Raw genomic sequence first — 19,867 nt, forward strand, 5'->3', positions numbered from 1 at the left:
CACACACACACACACACAACGCATAGTAGTTGAAAGCCATGCAGTATACATACCTGAGACACACATGCAAGCATGGATGGATGTATCAAAGGAGCTACACCATGACTTTGAACTTTTCCTTCTTTTGTGTCTGTTTTTGGTCACTCAGGCTTTCACAGCATATCTGGGGTTTTATATAAATTGGTCTCAAAACAGGCCAACTGATTTGCCCCCGCCTGTGACGTCACATGCGACATGCGTTTTTTTTTTTTACTTTTTCCACACAGAACCAGGAGATAACATGCATACAAACTGGCTCAACAGCGCCACGTGCCAAATAAGGACAATGTGGTATTGCAGGTGAAAGTGCTTTATAAGCCAGAGAGAAGTTAGTTGGAATGAGTATATCTGAGGCTTGATTTAGGCTCAAACCTTTGAAAAACGTTTGAAGGACATAAACAATATGATATTAAATATATATATTTTTAAATTAATGCATGGTGTAGTCCCTTTAAGGCACACACGTTCATCCTCCAATCCCTGTCTTTTCTGTAACCTTACACACACACACACACTTCCCTGCTTTTGTCGCTCATTAATCTGACACTCATGCAAGTGCGTCTGACGCACGCACGCACGCACGCACGCACGCACGCACGCACGCACGCACGCACGCACGCACGCACGCACGCACGCACGCACGCACGCACGCACGCACACACGCACACGCACACACACACACACACACGCACGGCTCATCCCCTCCTTTTGCACCTCATCTCAACCCGCCTCCTCTTCTCACCCCGCCTCCTCCGCTCACCCCGCCTCCTCCTCTCAACCTCTTGCCCCACAATCAGCAGATTAACACAAGAGAGTTCTCAGTCAGCGAGGGAGGCTAATAGCCTAATGATCGACGACCCCCCACCAGAAACACACACACACACACACACACACACACACACACACACACACACACACACACACACACACACACACACACACACACACACACACACACACACACACACACACACACACAGCCGGTTGTACCAGACACTGAACAGTGACAGTACTATAAATATCCTCAGTGCTTATCACAGCTACTTAACTTAAGAGTTAAAAAGTAGTACAACATGCACTTTGCTCACAGTTTATATTTTAAACTACACAAGGTGTTTTGTATTTGTTTGTATTTCCATGGTCAATATACAGTACATTTGTATTTTTTTGTGTCTAAATTGTCTTTGTCTAAAATATTTCCAATAGATGCCAATATCGCCCATTTGCCCATCACAATAATAATGGGATTACATACAGATGCGCAATATTACACACATTACTAAATATATAAATCTACAGTATTATTACAATGTTATAGCCTACCCGTTTTTCCCTGGCAAATCTTCTTTTCAGAGCAACAGAACCGCTTGACTTCCCAAATCAATCTCTAGATGTGTTTGGAATACGGAGAAAGTATAATTTTGACATTTGTACACCCTTTGTGCGTATACATTTTAATAATACGTTTGTCTGCATATACAAGGTTAATGTGTGTGTGTGTAATGAGAGTGCATGCAAAGTAACTGTGTATGAACCTCATTCTGTTTGGGGTAAGGGTGTGGACTGAAAGAGCAGTTACTGTACATAGTAGGGTGGTGGCTGAGCTGTGACAGGTGGAGAACATTTGACAAATAGCCCTTCATGATGAGGCCACATTCGCACCACAAAACCTTTAGGATCCAAAGCTTGAAGCAGTCAAAACCCTGCATCTGTTAGGAACTGCACTAAAGAATATACAAATCCAATATAGTATTCTTCCTTTAGGATAGAGATGCTTAATGAGGAAGTGTAATCATGCACTTCTTTGTTGTTGAATTGCTGTTGGCTAAATTATTACTGCACTGCTTTCAATGAAGCACCTGGCGTGTCTAGCAATCCTCAATAGCTATTTGAGTTGTAAATCATGATCATGACCATCAGCTGTTTTATGAGTACTGACCGTTTATTGCCGGGTTACTACTGTTACATCAACCAGGAAATTAGCTGCGTATACCCCTGTTTTGTTGTTGTTGTTTAGTGTTTTATCACCTCTCTATCATAAGGCAACAGGTGCGTCCTATACACAAGTCAAATGGATGAAGAGTGAGAAGCACTTTGAAAAAAAACTTCTGATAGAACTACTAAATTGCTGATATATCTTACAAATGATCTTGAAATGTATACAGTATGTATATAATATCTGACGTAATATACATTTTACACCATGGATTTGCTGGGGTCTAGCTTTCTCTAAGCAGTCAGTCGGTGTGTCTTTCGGTGTGGAGGTAATCGTGCAAACCGCGGGACCTATCAGCACCACATTTCTTGGACACATTGCCGGCCCGCCGACCCATTAGACAATTTTAATATAGGATAGGATCAGCTCACGGAACTACAGGGCAGGATAAAGGAATCCTTCCCTCGTTACATTAGGTTTGTTATGCTGACTGTACTGGACGGAATACTTTTAGAGTAAATAAGTACTTACTATTCCTCTGTCTTTGTGAACCTCCCTCTGCCTGAGAGGCGGAGAGAAGACCTCCGCCTTCACAGAGCCGCAGCAGGGAGAGACAGTCGGTGGTAAAAAAAAAAGACACAGAGAGATGGAGGTGGAGGTGTAGAGACGGAGCAGGGAATAGAAGATTAGCACCAGTGAAGTGTGAAAGACAAGCAAGATTAATGTGTGTTAGTACTGTACGTACAAGTCATGCAGGTGAGTGTCATATTGCCCATGATGTAAGCAACAGGACATACCTGTATAGGAGAATGTGTCTGTTTTTCTTCCATTGGCAATTCAAAAGCACTTAGATAACGTTTATTCTCACAGCCATATGAAATAAGGTACTGTATATCTTCATGCTGAATGTTTTCCACCTACAAAAGTACTTTCTTTTGTAAACTGGGCCAGTCTACTGTATAAATCCACGTGTAGTGTCGGCTGGGTCAGAGGGGCACTTAAGGAAATGGATGAACACTAAACCAGTTCTCAGGGTAACGGTAGCCTTCATGGCATTAATTTATAATCACTTATTTGGGACGCTAGGGTTAGACTCATCTCCTCTGTTCTCAGTGAGATAACACAGTTTCCGATTCATAGCAGGAACTTGGCTTTCCAGGAATTGTTGCATAGAATTATGTGTCACATAGCATATTGCACTCTTAATTGTGTGGGGCAGAGTGTACTCTTAGAGTAAAATCATGAGTGTACTTTGTGGTTCAAAACAATCCAGCGTTTTATTTCACACACTGGAATGAAAGTACACTAGTTTGACAAAAATGGAAAAAGTGGAAAGGATGAAAAAAGAGAGAGGACTGAGAATCGTAAGGACTGGAAAGCAGTTACAGCTACCAAGGACACACTCACTTCCTGAAGAGGCAGACAGGCGTCGTTCGTTGCTGACAGCGGGCTGTTGAGAGGCTGTAGCGGGTGTCTCCGGGGGCAACGGAGGGGGAGGGGGCGGAGTTGGCGTAGGATTGCTGGGAGGGAGCGGGGGAGGAGGAGGTGGTGCTGGGGGCGGGGCCAGTTCCTCCATGGTGCCGTTCTCAGCGCTGGGAGCGGCACTGCCATTAGGTTCCTCCGCTAGGACAGAGCCCTGGTCGAGTAAGAGAGGAAAAACCTTACAGTTAATATGACATCCTTCACAAAATAAACCACGAGCCAAAACACAGGCGAACCAAACCGGACAACTGTCTGACTTGCCTGGTGTGTTTATTCTGACAAGTAGGTGTTTGCATTGCTTACGATGAGATGGATGTGAATTTGATTTAAAAATCATGTACATTTATTTGGCTCAGATGCACTCATACTATTCAAATATATTACCTTACATCATTTGACAAAATCATCTTTTTCACATAAACTAGAGGGAGCTGGAGTTGACGACTTTCAAATTAATAAATCAAATAACAGTTTAAATTAACTTGAAATGTACTCAACTCACAACAGGAAAACCTCCACTGTATTTCTTATGTTAAACATTCAAAGATAAACCGCCCTTATGCCAAGTGTCAAGACATCTCTTTTGTTCACATTCCTTGACAGATTTTGATTTGAGCATGCCTGCCTGCATCGTCCAGTCAAAAGTCATAGTCAAGCTGAGCTGTTAATGGTCCAACATTGTTGTACTGAAGCTGGTAGTGTGGGTGACAGATGTATTGTGACACTATAACGATAGGCCTATTAGAGCGGTCCTCCCTCTGTTCCCTGCTGTCCTTTATCAACCCACAAAGACATAACAGCCCCATCCTTAATAATGGAGCTAATACGGCATAATCTGGATCTCTAGGGGGAAATAATGGAACCGCAGCCATCTGCCCTGCAATTGATAGTGCCCCACACACACACACGCGTCTGACACACTTTCCAAGTGTGCTGTAACACAGCTGGTAGTGAATTAATGGGCCGTGACATTTAACCCCCCTTCCCCCCAGTCCCTCCCCATCCCGCTCCGCCCTCTCCTTTTATTCTTCAGACGCGTGCTCGTCATTGTGGATCTCACTTCCCTTGCTCAATCCCCCAGTGAGTTGTAGGGGTGGGGTGGGGTGGGGCGGGGCACGTGCCGGCCCGTGCTGCCGTTTGATTAGCTGGGACCATCTGGTAGTGTTCCTCTGAGACCGGGAGGGGCCCCTACCACCGCCTTTAATTGGATCAATATAGATTACACCCCAGCGTGGCCATAGAACAAGCCCCTAACCCCTGCCACTGATACCCATGAGATTATAAGAACACCCCCCGAGGGACTCTGGAGCACTGGGGTGTTTTTGATTTGTGCAACACTGTGTACTGGTATGTACCAGCAAACAGGTGGAATTCCAAAAGGTTCCAGGGGGCAAAATAGCAAATGGATATATATTATTTTAATTTGGTGACAATTTTGACTTCTGTAATGCACCAATATTGTTAGTTTATCATCTATTTATGTTACATTTGAAAATGTATTTAAGGTTTTGCACAAGGCCTGTTTTGTTGCGCAATATAAGTTAATGAGGAGAAATATATCATGGCATGGTAACTACAACCAATATGCCAAACCTATCACAGTGCTTTAACTCACTGTTAACAGACTTAAGTCCTCCAGTGTATATATCTAATGTTCAGATTCAGTGTCAGTTGTCATTTTAGGACTTGTCATTGTCCATTTCCTTTCCTTTTGTCCTAAGTAGCACGTGTTTGTACAATGGTTTGGAGACTCAAGCCTCCATGGAGTCCATGGAAATGAGGCTGCAGTTTGCATCAGGTGCGGTACACAAAAAGCACAAGAGGATGCAAGGTGATGTAACTCCCTGAGGCTTTATGTGTAGTACAAGCAAGCTAGCGTATAATACTAAAACACACAGCTTAAAGGGACTACACCATGAATTTTAACTTTTTCTTCTTTTTTGTGTGTTTTTGGTCTCCCCTACCTCTCTTCTATCCCCAAAAATACCCCAGTTTGAACACTGAGGCTTTCACAGCAAATCTGGGGTTTTCTCAAAACAGGCCAAAAAAATATATATTTATTTTTGGGGTTTTCTTTTTCTCTTTTTCCAGACAGAACCAGGAGATAACATGCATACAAACTGGCTCAATAGCGCCCCGTGCCAAACATGACAACGCACGCACGCACGCACGCACGCACGCACGCACGCACGCACGCACGCACGCACTTACGCACGCACACACACACAGCACCTCTAAAATGTCCAAAATGTATCAAAAGTAAGAAAATAGGGAATTTGGCTTTTTTCTTTCAGTTATAGTGTCCTCTTTTTTTTTTTTTTTAAGATTTGTTTTTGGGGCTTTTATGCCTTTATATGACAGGAAAGTAGGCTGACAGGAAATGGGGGAGAGAGAAGGGGAGTGACATGCAGCAAAGGCCGTCGGGATCGGGAGTCAAACCCGCCACATGCTGTCAGGCTACATTGAGCCATTGAGCCTAACCCGCGACATGCTGTCAGGCTACATTGAGCCTAGGTCCAGCCTAGGCTACGCCAGTGGTCCAGGCCAATAGTGTCCTCTTGTGTGTGATAAAACAATAGGGTCATGATCTACCTCCTCGTTGGGCGCCATGCTCTTGCACCCGCCCGGTTCAGCCGTGTCACTGCCCAGTGTCTTGTAGTAATCCCCAGTGCTGGGCTGCTTACTGAAGCTTCTTGACTTCCTGTTGGAGTCCACACGACGCAGCTGCACAAGAGATGAAAAAATTAAAACAAAAAAGATTCTTTACAATTTTAATTTTGCTTTATTTGATACAAAATTCTCCAGTTCACTGGAGGGAGACAAAAAAGAGTGCGTACGAAGAAAGACAGAGGAAGGCAATATACGTTAGGCTATGTTTACACTGTTGTCATGGAAGGTGGCCAAAATCCCTTTTAAAGATTCAGGTCTGTGTGAAAAGCAGAAACAACACTGGAATCTGATATTTTAAATTCCAAATTGGGCCACTTCAATATGTGGTCCTAAATATAAGGTTATGGCTGAATTTCAGACAGTGCTATATTCACTATTTTCACTGCTATTTTCACTACTTTGGGTCACTGGGAGACATCAAATTTGAGTCCTGCGCTAAACGTTTTGCGAACCACTGGTATGGAAGATGGGGGTCCCATACCCACCCCCACACACACCATACCCCCCAAGGCGAAACAAAAAGTGTCACAATTCACAATTCCAACTATCTATTACATTGTTGCCCAGAGATATACTGTAGCATTCATAGTTTACTGTTGGATACATTGTATAAGGGTTTATACTCAGTAGCTTATGCAGCTAAGATCAGCCATCTCATGTGACCACAAATCAGCTTTATTAGACTGACCTGAGGATAACCTTTTATTCAGCTGTATGAACACATTGGAATTAATATTGCATGGTTAAGCAGAAAGTAACAATCCACATGTGGTTTTTAATCCAGTGTAAGAGAGACCCTTATAACCTCACACTAGGAGTCGGAGATCAGTAACGTGCCCTCTCACATTGAGCGCTCTCACTTTCCTGCTCTGAGCACTACTGTATCTTGATCCTCTGTTGTTTAAAAGAACAAGAGACCTGAGATTGGTCTTGTCTTGACCGTAGTTCTTTTAGAGCGGTGGTTGAGAACCGAACTTCTTGTTCAATGAAAAGTTCGGGTTGTGTTGCAGATTCAGTCGAGAGACTTTGCCTTACAAGGTCTACAAGGACACGTGAGTCACACAGACATATACCCTTAAGGACACAATGGCTAAGATTCATTGAAATGTTTCATATATATTTACATCAAACCAGCATCAACGACTTTCTCCCATCTCATGATTCAAGAACGTTTATTTGTCACACATTCATACAAGTATGTGAAGGGAAATGTTGGTGTGACATTCTCTGTAGCAGACTGTGCCAACCTAACAATGTATATAAAACAAAACAAGATATAGAAAAACAAATTATGATAATTATAATAAGTATAAAACTTTTGCAGCAATAGTAATAAAGTTACTGCTATAAGAGATCTAAGAGTGTACAAATTCTCCTCCGGCTGGCTCGATCAAGCTGGGGACTGTTTTAGTATTGTTTGGACTGTTTTTCGTACTGTATTATTTTGTGTTTTTAAATTTCCTTGTTGTTTAGTTAATGTGAGCTAATATAACATCGTAATTTCTCCTCGAGGATTAATAAAGTACCGTCCTACTTGTCCCTTCCTAAAGTGTGTACAGTTTATATGTTTTATATGTTGCAACCATAAATATATGTACTGTATATATAATAGTATACCAAAAATAAACAGGAAAAGGATATACAAAATACATGAATATATTAGCAACCAGAATATACAAAATATACACTAATGCTGCAGCAGGGCAGACAAAATTATACATATTGCAAAAAATACTAGATGTGCAAGAGATTTGACCAAAAATGAAAAATAAGCGTAAGAATCGTGTGTGCTCTGTTGAACTTGTGAGCACACAATCTGTGGATACATTTTCCTAAGCAAAAAGACATTTGCATGGACTCGGCTCAAGGATGGTTGGCTTGCGCCAACTTTTCTTCACAGGTATTGTTTTCACAGATGCCCGTCACCAAAATATCTTAAATGTAAACATGAAGAAGTATGCTTATTAAATATTTTTTATTTTGTTATTTTTAAGCAGAGCGAGATACTATATATTGCCCAGCAGCCTAGGTTATCTTAATAATAATAATAATTACTTTGCCTTTCAAATACACAGATTAGCATCGTCCTTGGCAAATGCAGTAATTTAAATTTGTTAAGCCCTGTGCATGGCTTCTGTTGAGATGCAGACAAGCGCTTCAGACATCAGAGCAGTTGTCAAGAGGTCTGAGATATAATGTCACCATGAGCGGAAATAATTGACAGCTCACCCCTGACCCCTCCCTTCCTTTTGTAGCATCATGTTCTTAGCTCTCTTATGAACCTTTATCTGTTTTGTTGACTCATGTCAGCTGTCAAAGAGAATAGTCCCTCATGAGTGTGCAGGAGACTAGGTACTGTAATGCGAGTAGGCAAGCGCTACAGATGGTTGGATTGTCATCCTCAAGGGAGGTGGGCCAACAATAGCTAGTGTATGAAAGCACTTTTAGCTCGCAAACACACAGACAGACAGACAGACACATTCATGCACACGCACACCACACCCCCCCCCCCCCCCCACACACACACACACACACACACACACACACACACACACACACACACACACACACACACATACATTATAGCAGTCATCATATTGTTAGTTTCTTGCAGAATGGGGCTTTTACAAGAGGAAGAACAAATGCTGTCTAGCTAGGGTGCGGTTGCTTCACTGGAGTATATCAATGATTCAAATTATTCTGTGCATTTGCATGTGACTTGCAGCGTACGCCTCAGAAGTAACATAAGGCATATACAGCACGTTAGTTTGTACAAAATGAAACTTTACATACATGTAAAAGCATATATAATATATATATACTAAGGAAAACACAAAACTCCCGACAACACATTAACATTCTAAGTTGCAAATTCCGTTGCAACTGCAACATCAAGACATTTTGATGGCGAAAAGCAGCCGGGTACTGTAATAATGTTAATTGTAAGTGTGTTTTCATTTTGTTTCTATGTGCCAGCATGAACACATACAGCGAATGTTATTACCTTCAGCTGTGTTTACCTGTCAAAAGATCTGTTGTAAAAGAGAAGGTGTCCACTGAATAATATCTACGGCACAGCTATACCTAGCCTCCTACCCAAAATGTTAACAATATTGCAAGAAATGCTACGACCATAAACGCTGAGTACATTTATGGTAATTTTTTACAATGTTGCTAACAGCAATGTTGTTGTCAGTGAGTACAGTGCGTACAACTACCATTAAAGTTAAGTTGCAGAAAACGTAACTCAAAGCCTCCAAACCGCCTTGGACCGGCTCGTACAGCACAAAGTGCTATGTTACATCCCAGCCATAACTACAGATCTCCCAACAGAAAAGTCCTCACGCTCCCATTAGCACCTTACCTTAATGTTAACACATCCCTCTTACGCTGCACTCCTCTGGCCTTCACAGATCTTCAGCGAAAAGCTCAGAGGTTGCACACACACAGAAAGAGAGAGAGGGCGGTCTGTCACCAGATCCTAAACAGTCACCTCCCCCTCTCTGGCTCAGCAGCACTACACCTGTCATTCTATACCTGTCCTCTCACTTTACCCACAGGGCCTCATCAATAACCTATTGGCCAGTCACCGCGGTGATGATGACATCATGGGCAGCCCCGCTGACCAACCAACCAACTACTGGCAAACCCCGCCCAGTGGCTTCTTATGCAAAGTATGCCATCACCCAACAGCTGACCCAAACTCAGTGGATTACTTGTGTAAATATTCCCATTTGCGTATACAGCATTGTGAACTTGTGAACCTGTGAATTGACCATATTCACAGGGCATTTGGCTGTTACATCATACACGGCATATAGAGGTATAAGTATTTACGTTTTTGGGGTTTAAAAGTTCAGAGTCTACACAGTTAAATCCTCAGTGTTAATTTATTCTTTTGTAACTCTGAAGCCCGATTTATACTTCATCGTACGATGGTGTCATGTACCGAAAATACCAGGTCTAGAAGCTCACGTTGCGGAAGCAAGGCATTGTGATTTGTGACCTTCCATAAATTACATGAATTGGGCATGATTGTGTACAACTGTAACCAAATAGACTTTTACTGTGCAGTTCTTTGCATGGTCTGCCCACACACACACTGGTTGACCAGCCACAAAGACAAAAAGACGAATGAGTGCATGTATGTGTACATTTACTGTGTGTTCCCAAGGCGTGTGCGCGCGTGTGCATGTGTGTGTGTGCATGTGTATATGTATGTGTGTGCGCAGGCATGCGCACATGGTGATGGTGACAGGTACAATTATACAGAGCCACTACAAAACATCACCAAGCCTCCCAGCTTTTTACCCAATCACACCCTCATTCATCAGAGTTTAGTACTATACATCACTGTATACATTGAAAAAGGGTTTTGTTAAAGTTAAAGCTCTACATTCAGATAGTAATCATTGCTATAGTTTGTTCAGTAACAGGGTTCTCCCCGTCTCTCCGGCTCTTTAGTAAGCAGAAAATAAATGCAGGTGGGTTACAACAAATGTCATTCAATCAGGAGAGAGAACCCCCAAAAAAACATTTATCATCTAGTGTTCCAGTTCATATTTAGTCTGTTCATTTATTTTGGGTCATCACTTCCAATTTCACTTGTTTATCCTGTCTTCTTTATGAGTTCTCGCTCCTGATTGGATAAATTTGGTATCCCAACCTGAAAATGTAAACAGCTGAAGAGACATGGAGACCCCTGTTATTGCACAAACACTCAATAGCAATTATTGCTATCGTAATGTTAGTAGAGCTATTTAACACTTATCTGAACCAAAACACCCTTATGATGAAAAATATGTTTTTTTTTAAGATAACCATTTCACACCAAGCTCTATTAAGCAGGAGGTGAGATTGGTCTGGTTAGATCTGATCAGTTGGATCTCAGGATGGGGTTACGTTGCCACTGTTACTATGGCAACCAAGGCAGATTGCTTTTCCCTACGTATATAGTGCAGAGCAGATCTTTATTCTGTGTGATTGTGTGTGTGTATGTGTCCGTGTGTGTGTCCCAAGGGGAGGCAGCAATTTGTTAAATTGTTAATGAGGGAGCGCCCTGAGCTAGTAACCTGGGTGCAGAAAAAAAGACAGGGTGGGGGAGTGTGGTATGGTATAGTGTAGTCACACAGCATTGGCAACTTGGCCTGGCGGAGATCAGTGCTCTGAAGAGCACACTTTTCTAGTTTTCTAGTAGAATATACTGGTAAAATAGAGAAAATTAAGCTAGTCAAGGCGGTTCAGGACAGTTCAATGCATTGGAAAAGCAGCATATGTGTGTGGGCCGAGGGTCTCTTATTAAAACCCCTCCCCCACACACGAGCGCATGCACGCACACATCACACGTCTCTCACACACACACACACACACACACACACACACACACACACACACACACACACACACACACACACACACACACACACACACAACGTTGCAACTCAACCTCAGCTTGGAGACACACCATGGCAAGAGAGGGGCACTGCACAGTTGCAGCAGTTACTTACATTGAACAGCATCAATGTAAAGCAGGGAGCAAGAAAAGCTATCCTCTTATGATTGTTTTGATCCTGAACAAAGCAGCTCTCTGTGCAGCTTCTCACCTGGGATGGATACCAACGGTTTTATTTGTTTCTATCTACATAATCCATCATTGTCAAAATAAGGAATAAGGAAAAAGAAAGAAAAATATGGCAAAAATCTAAATATTGCACTGCATTACAGTAGAAGCAATCTATTTCCTTAACCACTTAATACTTCTCTATACTTAGTAAAAACGGAACTGAGTTAGCTCTGTACTTGGTCTGCTCTTGTTTCCTTCTACACCAAATCTCTTCACTGAAAATAACCAATCTACAAGCTCACAACGTGTCACATTGCGAGCTTGTAGATCTGCTATTTTAAACGAATGTTCCCTCCAGAATAGGGATGCTAGGGCTCAATGCTAGGGCTCTTGTTAAATTGAGAGTTCCAGTGGGATCAGTCAATGCCCGAAACATACTTCACAACTAATCTGAGCCCTCAGTAATTAGTGAAATTAGCAACAGGCCCATCACAACACTCATTGTTTAGGCCAACTCAGAGGCTTGTCTTTGTAATGAGTGTCTCCGCTGTCCTCATTAAACGTGCTAGGACAATAACTCCATTGTGAGCAGTTTTCTTCTCATCCACCACGGCACCACCATGCTGAGAGGCAAGGGTCATTAGATGGCAACATCAACCAAACGGGTTAGTGCTGTGTCAGGAAAATTCTTTGTATCAGTACCTGGTGCCAATTTAGATAGATCTTAGTTATGTTACTTGGTCACATAGTGTATGCTAGATGCATTATTTAGGTAGATTTACTGTATCCTTTTTGTTTGTCCAAATATGTTATGTTATGCTATTTAAATAGAGTGGGAGGGAGACCTTTGCTATCCTAGTTACTTTGTAGATGTTGTTTTCTTGGCACAATATTTACCTGTTGTTGGCTGACTATTAGAGTTCATGATGTTTACTTGGACTTTGTAAGTTGTTCTGCATAAGAGCATTTCCTAAATTCCTAAATTGTAATTGTAATCCCTCTGGACCCAAACAGCCTTGTTCGTAGGAGTTTTTAGGAGTGGACTATAATACATAATTTGCAGTGAAAATTTGGCACTTTGAGACAATTTAAATGTTTGGACAGCAAGAGAACATTTACATGCCTTGACTTCGCGCATTGTTGTGAACAGAAACGTTATCGCGACCGCGTGTCTACCCTGTCTGACCCCTACCCTGTCTCAAAATGTTGCCTGAATATTTTTAGGCAAAATGTTCTTAACTTAATCTGTACTTAGTATGTAAATGAACCAGCCTTTTTTCAAGATATTTTTGGTCCTATTTCGGCCTTTATTGATACTGTAAGTATACAGTACATAGACAGGAAATGGGGAGAGAGAGACAGGGAGTGACACGCAGCAAAGGTTGTCGGGATCGGGACTCAAACCCGTGACACGCTGTCAGGCTGCACTGGAGCCTAGGTGCCCGGACCACTAGGCCAGCGGTCTGGGCCATGAACCAGCCTTTTGTTTGAGGGTAAACTGACTATAGAAAAAAGTCTTCATATTGTGTTTTATACCGTAAAATGACACAAGAACAAAACTATCCAGTAATTATGTTCTTTGCCACTTATAGATCTCCTTCTACAGTATATGAGGAAAACTGCATTGCAATGCAGATGTGTTGCTTCTATGTGTTGCTTATTCTTACCTCCTTCTTGTTGCCGGTGTTGTCCACATGTCGCAAGCTGTTCTTGACCTTCAGGTACTCATCTGTAACCTGCTCCGGAGGAGGTGGCTGTGGTGCTGGGTAGCAGGGAGGTGGAGGAAGCGGCTGGATTGATTCTGGGGGAGGCGGGGGTGGGAATGACGGTGGCGGGGGCAGATTCGAGTCACCAGCTGAGGGAGACTCCTCCTTCTTGGGATTGATGTCTGGGTTTAGCATGTCCATGTAGGCCTGCATGTCTGTAATGGCCGAATCCGATGCACCTGGAAAAGCATCCAGGTAGACATCACTCAGCATAGTATATCATAATGTTTGTAGTTGCACATTTGACCTATGTTATTGTTGTTGTTTTTTATTCAAACCATTAGTTGGTAAGATGTAATCTGGGAAATAGCTGGTTGGACACAACAGAAATTTAACAACAACAGAAACTATTTACAATGTAATTTGGTCTACTGTACACACTTAACTGTATATCATTGAATAAAGAAAGGTGCAAAACTAATACTATAGTATTAGACAAAAGCATGGGGATTTCAGCTTACATCTGTAAGCCAAATAATTGAAAGGTTAACCTTTCAATACTCATTAATTTCAGTTAACACAATTCACTATTCAAGTATTAGTGAGGTTATGTGCCAGTTAATTGCAATGAAGTTCCTATTCTGCATCAAAACGGAGACCATCTCCCCATGGACCACTAGGGAGCAGCACTAGAAAGGCACGCAACTGTACACACAGTAGAAAAGAATGCCGACTACACCCATGGTATTTGCTCCACTTCAATAAATAGTAGAGGTTCCCACCATTGTGGGTTAATCTATCTACATACCCCAACAGTGCCATGCAAATGACAGCATTACAGGACTTGTTATGACAGAGGGTGTTATTAGTATGGCACACAGAGACATTTGTCTGTGGGACTGGGGACATCCACTTTTTCATAAAAAACAGAACAACACAAAAACATTTTTAGCTAAAAAGTGTGCTCCTCAGAGTGCATATCTCTGCCAGGCTGGGTTGGCTACCCAGGGCCTACAAACTTTGGAAGTCAATGATAGCCAATAGGAATGAAAATGAATCGGGCTGTTATAGCGTCACCATGGGGCCGATTAAAAACAAATGGGACAGAGGTCCTTCCACGGCCTACTGGGAGTATGTGTGCAAAGTTTCATGCCGTTCAGTCCATGGGTGCCGGAGATTAGTTGCTCATAGATGGACTGACAGACGGACATAAGGACAAACAGACCCCAAAGCTGAATCTTTACCCCCAACTCTGACACACTTTTTTAACCATGAAATGTACCCTTTTTCTTATTGCATACACATTTTTTCCCCCACTTTTACTATCCTCATGGGCACACGGTACACACGCACGCACGCACGCACGCACGCACGCACGCACGCACGCACGCACGTTGAATTGCCTTTTTTATACCTTTTCGCCTATAATGACATGCCCAAATATATATATATACATATATATATATATATATATATATATATATATACATACACTAATCATACTGTTCATTCAGGCTTATACTAGTGAAACCCTGACCTGAGTGTGCGACTGTATGAGTAGGAGGGGCCTGGGAGGTTGGAGCGATGCACTTCTTCTCTCCGGTGCTGGTCTGGCTGGAGTTGGCTGAGTCGTAGTCGGATAGGTTGCCAGATGGCGAACAAATGGGCATGAAAGTGGCTGGCTGGTTCGCTGGGGGCATGGTGGTGTTCGGGGACGAGAGCCCCGAGTCGGGCTGCTTGTACTCCAGGTCAGTGGAAGGGTCCCTGGACAGTAAGCGGTGCTCCACACTCTGCCGGAAAATGGATATTATGATTAAAGATGTACAGTAAGAGTGCAGATTAGAACAGATGCAGAATATAAGCAATAGCTTTAATATTGGTTGTTTGTGATGAACAGTTGCATAACAAAGCCATCAGTATTCGTTTGAGTTTGAACTCTTTGAGTGTTGCAGTTCTTTCATTTTATTACACGGCTTGGTTGAATGCTCAATACTGATTGGTCAATCACAATATTGAGTGGTCTGTTATTTATTTATTCTATTCTGTATTCCCTAGTAGGGTGGTCCTCCTTAGCATCTCGCAGGTTGCTACACTGGTACACTTTTATATATAAAGCCATTCTTGGAAATTCCCCCTCGTACATTTGTTCAAAATTTAATCTTGTCCAAAATTCGCTTAACCTCAGATCAAATGCCTGGATGCGCTATGTCGTACCCACTACTAAATCTGAGGCAGGGAAAAAAACCCTTGCGTTTTTTGGGCCTTGGTCATGGAACGATCTACAGACCAGATTAAAATTGGCTTCATTGATCCCTCTAGTGTCTTTTAAGAGGATTGCCATGGGCACATTCTCCAACCATTGCTCCTGCTTTGACAAGTAGCAATTGCTGTGATCTTAGTCTTATATTAGTTTATTAGTTTTATGATGTATTGTTGTTATTAGTATTTTAAATAGTCTGTATTGGTGCTATTGGTAGTAGGTCTTTGGTATTACGGATGTCATGTTTGTCTTTGTTTTGTTATGTCCTGTATTGTCGTTACTGGCAGAGCTGTGTAACATTTTATTTGCCTCTTCTCTTGGCCAGGGCACACTTGTAAAAGAGACACTAGTCTCAATGTGATTTCTCTGGTGAAATAAAGGTTAAATAAAAAAAAAAAAAAAAAAAAATTTCCTCAATACAGAACGCTACTAATGAAAGATTACTTTTGGAGGCTTTTTATTTCTTTATTTAGAGAGGGATAGGGAAAGTAGGCTGACATGAAATGGGGAGAGAGATGGGGGGGGTGACACGCAGCAAAGGTCGTCGGGAACAGGAGTCAAACCCGTGGCGCACTGTCAGGCTGGCATTGCAGCCTAGGGTGCCTGGGCCCAGAACGCTAACATACCGACGGAGACAACGCACCTGAATCAACCTACCAATCAATTCATCAATTCATCAATTAATCAGTTAATCAGTTAATCAATCAATCAATCAATCAAGTCAATTACAGAATTTTGTTGTTACATTTTGTGTCAATTTATGAATTGCTTCTTTACATTTCTGTGTAATAAGCGGGTGTAACAAAGGTGTCAGAAGAGGTGTCTAGAGCATGAGCATGGACATTCTGTTCTGTCTCCATCCCACATGATACACCCAAAGAGAACAGTTGCGTTGTGGGTTTTAATTACCATATGCTTTAATGACATGAGGCTCTAGGGCCCTCTTGCTTTTCCTCCACAGCACGCAACCCAACTTGCCCCAGTGGAGCTAAGGCAACACACCCAAGGGAGTGAAGTGCATAAGTGTTATTTGTCAGTACATTGTCTAGTGCACCATGGCCCCTGTGGTGGACTGGAGCCGTGAGAGTCACAGTAACGCGAGTGTCAACAGCACTTGTCATTAGCAGGCAGAAACTGGTGTCAGCTGGGAGACGTGTTGGTTCAGTCATTGGTGTATTGTTTGCTGCACTGTTCATATTCAAGAGAGAAAGTTTCATTTGAGCAGTGAGACTAGGGCCAAGGGTGAATAGTTGTTCAGTTTGGTGTATATAGCTAATATACTCGAATACAGTTAATAACAGTCTTTCTGACATGTGGGTCCTTTGTCACTCATCAGAAAAATATATCAAAAAGCAGTTTTAAGGTTTGAGGCCTTGAGGAATTAAATCATATCAGAGTAAAAGTGACAAAGGACCCACATGTCAAAAAGTCTGAGATGATCCTGATCACTTTGCTCAGGACACACATTTTATTTAATTCTTGTAGAAAAGGGAGATGTTGGGGTTGGCTTTTTCCAGGTGTGATAAAGCATTTGTACCAACAACATTTGTCTACTTTCAAAGATGAAACCCACAGCAAGTGAAATATATGCCTTTCCCTTGCTGTGAAAGGCATATATAAATGTAACCAACCAACCAATCCCTAACAGCAGGACCAATTTCCATCATCTCGCCCCAAGTCTTTGGCATTAGAGTAATGAATAATTGCATCCGCTATTGTCAATCCACTGGTGAATTGAGCCATTGTGTTTATACATGAAACATTTAAGTAATTGTTTCCACACTCTCATACATGAAGGATGAAGTTAATATGGAGAGTACCATGATCATCTCTGCTTCATCATGAATTAATTTATGAAGTTGTTACAACCTAAACTATATGTGGAACTTGTTATGTGTCACTTGAGTTTGTAGATGGTAAAGCAAATTTTCAAGGACTAGAGCTTCGGGCCGCTGTGCATGTATATTGTAGCCTGGTAAACCCTCCCTCCGGAAATCTCATTTCCATTTGATTTCAGGAGTGAGTCTGGCATGAACGCCCATTCTGCAATATTGGCTGTGTACGCCAAACCGACGAGCCTATCAGCGTCGTCGCACATCGTTCTGTGATTGACAGCGACAGTTGGCCAATCAGGTGGCGAGTTCGAGTGAGCCCGAATGAAGCCGAGTGCAGCCTGAGTGCAGCCGACAAAAGACGAACGGCAGCCATTGTTGTTGTCCGAGTGCCTTCACTTCTTACTTTCGTTTTTAAAACGGTCTCAAACTTCTTTTTTGAGGCACGGAATTTACTATTAAGATATCGTTTGGATAGAATTTAGTTGTTTAACTTCATATATGTGGTCAATTAATCATGACAGAGCCTATTTAAAAATATAAATTTAGAGAACCGGCAGGGGTGGGGAGTGACACGCATGTATCCCAATAAGGCAACCTATTTTGGGCATGGCCGTCTCAAAAGTCCCGTTGCGTCACATAGTCTGGAGGTGGTAAAAATGAACTGCTGATTGGCTGAAGGGGAAAAACGATCATTGGCTGAAGGGGTTGTCAGTCAACGGTATTACTCCCGCCCAACTCCAGCCCACAGCCAATATTGCAGAATGGGCGATCAGGCCAGACTCACTCCATAAATCAAATGGAAATGAGATTTCTGGAGGGAGGGTTTACCAGGCTATGTATATTGTACCATGTATATTGGCAAGCCCATACATCGGCATATCGGTCGGATCGGCGGTTCTGGACAACCGCATATCCAAACGACTTGATGGCGGGCTCCGCACTCCCTCGAGTGCGCTCTGAGTTTGAATTCCGTCGGTCACATAGATGCACGTGACCATATATGGGCATAGCGGTCGGATCTGTGGCCCTGTAGCGGTCGGATACAGGTCTGCTACAGAGTAGCATAGTGTCTCCAGAATGAGAAACGGATGTGTGTGGAGGTACCCTAAGCTATGAGAATCACACAGGTGATTCATGATTATTTACAAGGGCTTGCTGTTGTAATCACGCATTACGTTTTTGTTTGACGTGAAGTGACGGGAATTAGAAAATAGACAAAATTATTTTATTTTTGTTATTTTAATGAATTCATCCATTATGACCATGGACATGCTCCAGGATGTGTGAACAACATATTTTTCACTTCATGTCGTCTTTAATAAGTAATTCTTGAACAGTAAAAATCTGTGTAAATGTTTTCCATTTGTTACTCTGGGGGTGTACAAATGTAACCAAATAGAATCATGGGTCCATTTGGTTACATTTGTACGCTCTCTGAGTTAAATTAACACTTTACTGTGTTGCGTTATATCTCACCATATTCTCCACAGTGTGCAGGTACTTGGCACACTGGGAATGGCCGTTATACTGTGCCAAGTCCGCTGCAGAGAAGCCATCCTGGTCTTTGATGGCCAGGTCCACGCCGTTGACCACGAGAATCTGACAACACTGGAGAGATGAGAGAAAGAAAATGACAGGCATATGGGAGAGAGAGGAGAGGTAGCAAATACGGGGGGAAAGCGTAGGGGAAAAAAGATAGAGTCGGATATAAAGATATAAAAAATGTGTGGATGACTGTGAGAATCGATTTCACCTTCTGGATTTGGAATCAGCTTCATACGTTTGAAAATCGAGTACAGTACATGGACAGAACCGGTCAGCCAGATTGCTATTTCGGCTTGATACTGCACAGTAAAATCTGGAGTGTTCATTTTACTGTAATTTTGTGTGTGTAAACATTTACCAGGAAGTGTAAATGTTTACACTACATTCTTATAATAAATATGATTTTTACCTTCAGTTTTTACACTAAATTAATGTTGGATTTTTGTGTGTAGGCTACTGTATGTACTGTATAAGGTCAGAATATTTTTTAACTAAGTAACATTCCATTAGTAATCTGTGTTAATACAGTTGAAATTGGAAATTGTGTGTGTGCTGTCTCTTGAAAGCATGTAAATGATAGAGAAATCTTGTAAATATACTAAAAACAATTTCTCCAGTGTGGCAAAGAAAATTATCTTGAACTTTAAAGTTGAGTTCTTTTTGGCAGCATCTACTGTATGGAGTGTCAGGAGGTAGCGCGACTAAGCTTATTGTTATGGTGCCAAGCACAAAGTGCATAGGTTTTATCTAGTAATTTTATTCTTCCTTCCGCCACTTTTCGCAATTCTGGCATAACCAACCAGTTTATGCCAAACGGGCAAAACAAATATT

The 19,867-nt window shown here is 42.1% G+C and overlaps 1 protein-coding gene across 1 annotated transcript in view; it reads right to left on the reverse strand.

The window, feature by feature from the left end:
* Positions 1-19,867, reverse strand: part of espn (espin) — a gene marked incomplete at its 5' end in the record, with an annotated part of 58,582 nt that overhangs the window by 20,735 nt on the left and 17,980 nt on the right. The window contains 7 exons of the mRNA XM_084070057.1: positions 2,507-2,563; positions 3,383-3,611; positions 6,050-6,181; positions 9,492-9,509; positions 13,358-13,635; positions 14,934-15,186; positions 18,968-19,099. Coding sequence (XP_083926183.1) covers positions 2,507-2,563; positions 3,383-3,611; positions 6,050-6,181; positions 9,492-9,509; positions 13,358-13,635; positions 14,934-15,186; positions 18,968-19,099 — 1,099 coding nt within the window. The remainder of the gene's footprint in view (positions 1-2,506; positions 2,564-3,382; positions 3,612-6,049; positions 6,182-9,491; positions 9,510-13,357; positions 13,636-14,933; positions 15,187-18,967; positions 19,100-19,867) is intronic.

The sequence above is a fragment of the Gymnoscopelus microlampas genome (assembly GCF_963454915.1).
Source record: "Gymnoscopelus microlampas genome assembly, chromosome: 10".
Lineage (NCBI taxonomy): Eukaryota > Metazoa > Chordata > Actinopteri > Myctophiformes > Myctophidae > Gymnoscopelus > Gymnoscopelus microlampas.